Raw genomic sequence first — 6,041 nt, forward strand, 5'->3', positions numbered from 1 at the left:
AATATTTAACATTATTATAAATGCTGAAGGCGAAGTGGGGCTTGGGTGTGGAGGCTGACAGCTCACAACCCCCCATGTAATAACCTCGTGACCCCCTGAGGGGTTGTAACCCCCAGTTTCAGAACCCCTGGGCTATTGCTTGGCACAAATTAGAACTACCTCAGAGATGCCTTAATTTATACCTGGCTCACTGTCACCTGAAGAATCATTCCAGCAGTCTGAGACTGAGGGCACAGAAATGCCCTAGCCATGACCCTTTCCTGCAGACACATGCTCAGTGTCAGAGACTGGAAACAGGTAAGAGCAGAAACTGCTGTGGTGGTCTTATGTTACTGGGGAGTAGGGAGAGATGGTTTTGCAAACACTGGAGAAATCCTCCGACTACCAGTGGAAGCGATCAGTGGGATATACTTTGTGCTGACAGAGCTGTGCAATAATACTTGTATGATACCTGAAAATTGCCCTTTTAGTATATAAATCAAATGTAAACTCAAATGTCCATCACTAAATTATATGGTGACATACAATAGTTAGAGGTTACGTCTGTAAACATGGTTGTAACCAGTTTTGATTTCATTTCCTTACTTTGGAGGTCAAGACATATTTATGACAGAAGAACAGAAGAAATATTACAATGCAATGAAAAAACTGGGGTCCAAGAAACCACAAAAACCTATACCTAGGCCAGCGGTAAGAGTCCCTTTATTTTCATGCCTCCTGCATTAAATACCCATTTGAAAGTAGTGTACCAAGCCTCCGTCCTGATGCTTACTTCTTTTAGGGCTTCTCTCTTCTCCTCACATGGGTTGGGTCCTGGGTTCTTTTTCTGACACCTAGTGCCTCCACCCAAAGTGATGCCACATTGTGTCTCAGACACAAGAGGTGCAGTCCCATGAGAAAATGAATAATGCTACTAACAGACAAGGAGGATAAAACCCAATGCACAAGAAACAATATATAACAACTCAAAGTTCAGCAAAGGAATGACGCACCCAAAAATAACAGAGTAACAAAGGGGGATGAAAGGATTAGGGTTAACTAGTAAGTACTAAACATTAACAAATTAACTAATTTCCTACCTTGCAACACACACAACTCTTCCCATCCTCCAGCTCCCTCCCTAGCACTTCCCATGTAGATGGTATGCTGAGGAGGAGTCCGCAGATGAGTGCTGCAGTGCTGTGAATGTTAGCCAGCTTAAACTTCACCCCTGGGTGGGGCAGAGTCTTCTCCTGGCTGCTACCAGGCTCACTGGCTTCCTGGTGTCGGAAGCCTCTCAGTAGCCAGTGCCACTGCCACTCTGGACACTGGTTTCCATAGAGCATGAATGGCCTGATCCATGCAACTTTCCCACAGCAGTTCAAAGAGTCCCTTTGTGGGGCGAGGGAGTTAATCAGTCACTCAGAGCTGTTCTGCTTCTCTCTCTGAGTCTTGCAGCTCTCAAGCTCAAAACTGAAACTAAAGCTAGTCTACTCTCTGGACATGTCTCAGGAGCTGGCAAACTCCAAATGGGGGTTACAGCTGTAAGTACAAAATATATGTGGTAGAAGGAACCAGTTTTTTCTATTGTTTTCATTAAAGGGGTAGAATTTTCTCCTTGCCCCTATTTTTTTGAGAGTTAGCTTACTTGAATAATTAGGGCTGTTCTCATATTTTCTTTAAGAACATATACATTGGACATATGAAATGGGGGATTCTAGGGGGATTCCCTAGATACCTGTGCTATGATGCACTACATAATTTAGCTGAGTCCCAGGGCAGCTGCAGTCAAGTCTGGCTGCTTATCGCTTTTGCTAACCTGGAGGGAGAGGGAATCTTTCCTAACCTTGACTTCCTGGTCTTCTCACTCCAGAAGACCTTTGCAGGAAATGGGGATGCACTGGCCCTTAGTGGGAGTTCCATAAAGACCTGCAATAAAGGAGAGTGATAGTGGCAACTTGGTGGGCTTTGAAAACAAAGACAGAGGGGAGCAGACCCTAGTTACCCCCGACCTCAAAGACCACTAAAGAGGGCCTGTCAGGAAGTGTGGGAAGAGATGAAACTGTGTTCATAGAGGTTCAATTTCCATGAGGCTAAATCTTTGTGTGAGCTACCTGATGTGGTGAACCAGATACTGTATTGTTTGATGAACTGTTCCACTCAACCCCTACAAGTTTGGAAAATAATACTTCTTGCAGAAGCTAACCACTACAGCAAATTAAATAATAGTCAAACTGGAAGGATGTATGTAGTCAAACTAAGTAATGCATAACACAGGGTGATGGAACCAGTAAGTAAGGGATATAACCTTAACCATCCAACTAAGTCAGTGAGCACAGTCAGTGAAGGGCAGTTATGCAGAACAGAGGCTGGGAGATAACATTTCCTGTTCCTGGAGCACAGACTGGTGAAAAAGGTGGCCTTTGACTTGACTAATCTTTATTCCTCACCGCATTGTCATCAACCCTCCAGCCAGTAGTGATTCCCTACTTGCTCACCTCTGACAACTTGTTCAGCCACAAGTCAGAAGGGGGGAAAAGGATAAAAGTTACCCTCTGGGTTGTGAAGGTGGATCAGTTTACCAACTCCTGTTCTACAAAGCTAATTCCTGTCAAGCTACAGAGAATTGCTCTCCCTGAATTTGCAATTTGTAAAGAAAAACATATTTTCAAACTATAAATAGTTTTTGTTTTTGTTTTTGCAGAACAAATTCCAAGGCATGGTCTTTGATTTTGTAACAAAACAAGTATTTGACATCAGCATCATGATTCTTATCTGCCTTAACATGGTCACCATGATGATAGAAACAGATGACCAGAGTGATGAGATGGAAACTATTTTACACAGGATAAACCTGGTATTCATTGTCCTTTTCACTGGAGAATGTGTCCTGAAATTGATTTCACTCCGTTATTACTACTTCACCATAGGCTGGAACATTTTTGATTTTGTGGTTGTCATTCTCTCCATTGTGGGTAAGAACAGTTCACTTTCATGAAGGGGCTATGTGAGCAGAAAGTGAACATTTCTTTTAATGATTTTATGATGCTCTATATATGGCTTTGTCATTTGTCATGGCCTGCAATTCAATTTAGATAGCAATTCTTCAGTTTTCATGTTTATAGTACAATGTGCATAAAATGATGCATACAAGAGCATTTTTACCAATCTGATTTGGTTTATTGTAATTTGAAATGTCAGAATCTGTATTCATGAGCAAAACTGAGGAGTATGTGAACAGGGAGGGATTTTTTTAATCATCATGTAGGCTAAATATTTAGAGTTCAGTTAGCTAAAAGGCAGTGAATCTCACAGAATCCTAGAGCCCGGGCTGCAGCCTGAGCCGAACATCTACACCTCAATTAGACAGCCCCTTAGCCTGAGTCAGCTGGCACGGGCCAGCAGTGGTGTCTAATTGCAGTGTAGACATACCCATAGAGGCTTTGTGGAGCGCTCTGCAGAGCCTGAGGTACAAATTCCAACAACTTGCATGAGCTCACCCTACTTTTCATCTAATTATTACCATTTGGTATAAAAGGCTTGTAGGAGACTGAGTTGCAAGAACTAATGCACTCAGAGAAATTTCTGTTTCTAGGCTTCCTTATGAGTTGATGCAAAGTTTAGATAGGAATGAGCTACCTTTGCTGTAAGCAACTCTCTTTCTCTAACTCATTTCCCTTTTCCTGGTGGGTATCTTTACTTGGTATAATCTATACAGAAGGAAACCACAGTGTCACACCTCCAATGTAACATTTTCATAATTAAATAAAACAGTCCATGTGATGCTAATGCTATTATCTTCTTTTCAGTGAAGATTGATATTAACTTTCAGCATTTAAAGTAAAGAACTTACTGTTCTAATTTTTTCTGAGACAGCAATAAATATTTCCACAAACAATGAGTTAATATACTTTAAAAGCTGCTATTGTATTATTTACTTTACAATGTGAATTTTTTGTTTTAACAGGTATGTTTCTAGCTAAGGTGATTGAAAAATATTTTGTGTCCCCCACCTTGTTCAGAGTTATCCGACTCGCCAGAATTGGCCGAATCCTACGTCTCATTAAGGGTGCTAAAGGGATCCGTACTTTGCTTTTTGCTTTGATGATGTCTCTTCCTGCTTTGTTTAACATTGGTCTCCTGCTTTTCCTGGTCATGTTTATCTATGCTATATTTGGAATGTCCAACTTTGCCTACGTTAAGAGGGAAGTTGGGATTGATGACATGTTCAACTTTGAAACTTTTGGCAACAGCATGATCTGCCTATTTCAGATTACCACATCAGCTGGTTGGGATGGTTTGTTAGCACCAATTCTTAACAGTGGAGAACCAGACTGTGACCCTTACAAAGATCACCCCGGAAGCTTGGTTAAAGGAGACTGTGGTAACCCTTCAGTTGGGATTTTCTTTTTTGTCAGTTATATTATCATCTCATTTCTAGTTGTAGTAAACATGTATATTGCTGTTATTTTGGAGAACTTCAGTGTTGCTACAGAAGAAAGTGCTGAGCCCTTGAGTGAGGATGACTTTGAGATGTTCTATGAGGTTTGGGAAAAGTTTGATCCAGATGCAACCCAGTTCATAGAATACAGTAAACTGTCTGATTTTGCAGCTTCACTGGATCCTCCTCTTCTTATAGCAAAACCAAACAAAGTTCAGCTTATTGCAATGGATCTGCCCATGGTAAGTGGTGACAGAATTCACTGTCTTGACATCTTGTTTGCTTTTACAAAGCGTGTTTTGGGGGAAAGTGATGAGATGGATGCACTTCGAATACAGATGGAAGACCGGTTTATGGCAGCCAATCCGTCTAAAGTCTCCTATGAGCCAATTACAACTACATTAAAAAGAAAACAAGAGGAGGTATCTGCTACTGTTATTCAGCGTGCTTACAGATGTTACATTTTAAAGCAAAAAGTTAAAAAAGTCTCCTGTATGTATAACAAAGATAAAACCCAAGGGGATGGCCTGCCTGTCAAAGATATGATTATTGATAAACTCAATGAAAATTCCACTCCAGAGAAAACATATGAGAGCTCCTCTACAACCTCCCCACCTTCCTATGATAGTGTTACAAAACCAGACAAAGAGAAATATGAAAAAGATAAAGTAGAAAAAGACTATAAAGGTGAAAATGTTAGGGAAAGTAAAAAATAAAAAACTAAGAATTCTGTTTGTGTGACAAATTGTTTACAGCCTTTAAAAGATGTATTCGTGTCAACAGGACTCCTGAAGGAGGTCTATGCCAAACTGACAGTTTTTACTTATATATATATATATATATATATATATATATACACACTTAAGGTCAGTGCCTATAACAAGACAGTGATCTCTCGTTATCAACCTGTGACTCTGTAAAACAGGGTAACAACCTTGACAAGAGGTTACTGTTTTCATTACAGCTGACACTGCTGAAGAGGAGACATACAGTGTCTACAGTCTGTAGGGACCATGAAAGGTGTGCAAAGCTATAATTTTTGTGGGTTTTAACATACTGCAAAATATTTAGTACAGTAACTGTATCCACTGTTTGTAATTCAACTGCCACATTTGCCATATTTTTACAAAATTGGTTTTGGTGAATTTATTGGTTTTTTTAATTCACAGGTTGTTTACTATTATATGTGACTATTTTTGTAAATGGGTTTTATGTTGGGGAAGAGGGTTCGAGGACCAGGTGTTCTGCTCTCTAATTCTCTATAATGTACAGACAGCAGTGATTTGCATGAAGGCATGCTGCACTTATAGATCACGCATGGGAAAAAAATGACATCAGACAAAGTAACAGAGTTTTAATTACTTCCACTTTTCAGGGTGGCTCTAAAATTTGAGGTGTTTTAACTATTTGTGTTGTCGCATCCAGACAAATCTTTATGTGCCTGCAAAGTCTCCTGTAATTTACAAGAATTTAAAAATGGATTATTTTTATGCAAGTTGTTAAATATCAGCAAGTGCAAACTTAATCCCAAATTCCAGTCACATAGTCTTTGTTTTTATTAAATGTTCCACAGGAAAAAAAAATATGGAATCTGCCCTTGAAAAGTGACTTCATCAAAACA

The 6,041-nt window shown here is 39.9% G+C and overlaps 1 protein-coding gene across 1 annotated transcript in view; it reads left to right on the plus strand.

Moving 5' to 3' along the window:
- LOC120375107 (sodium channel protein type 2 subunit alpha-like) overlaps positions 1-5,151 on the plus strand; it is a 103,457-nt gene extending 98,306 nt beyond the window's left edge. The window contains exons 25-27 of the mRNA XM_039495799.1: positions 586-690; positions 2,684-2,954; positions 3,947-5,151. Of these exons, the coding sequence (XP_039351733.1) occupies positions 586-690; positions 2,684-2,954; positions 3,947-5,136 (1,566 nt within the window). The 3' untranslated portion in view covers positions 5,137-5,151. The remainder of the gene's footprint in view (positions 1-585; positions 691-2,683; positions 2,955-3,946) is intronic.
- The last annotated feature ends 890 nt before the right edge of the window (positions 5,152-6,041 follow it).

Source organism: Mauremys reevesii, linkage group 11 (assembly GCF_016161935.1).
Source record: "Mauremys reevesii isolate NIE-2019 linkage group 11, ASM1616193v1, whole genome shotgun sequence".
Classification (NCBI taxonomy): domain Eukaryota; kingdom Metazoa; phylum Chordata; order Testudines; family Geoemydidae; genus Mauremys; species Mauremys reevesii.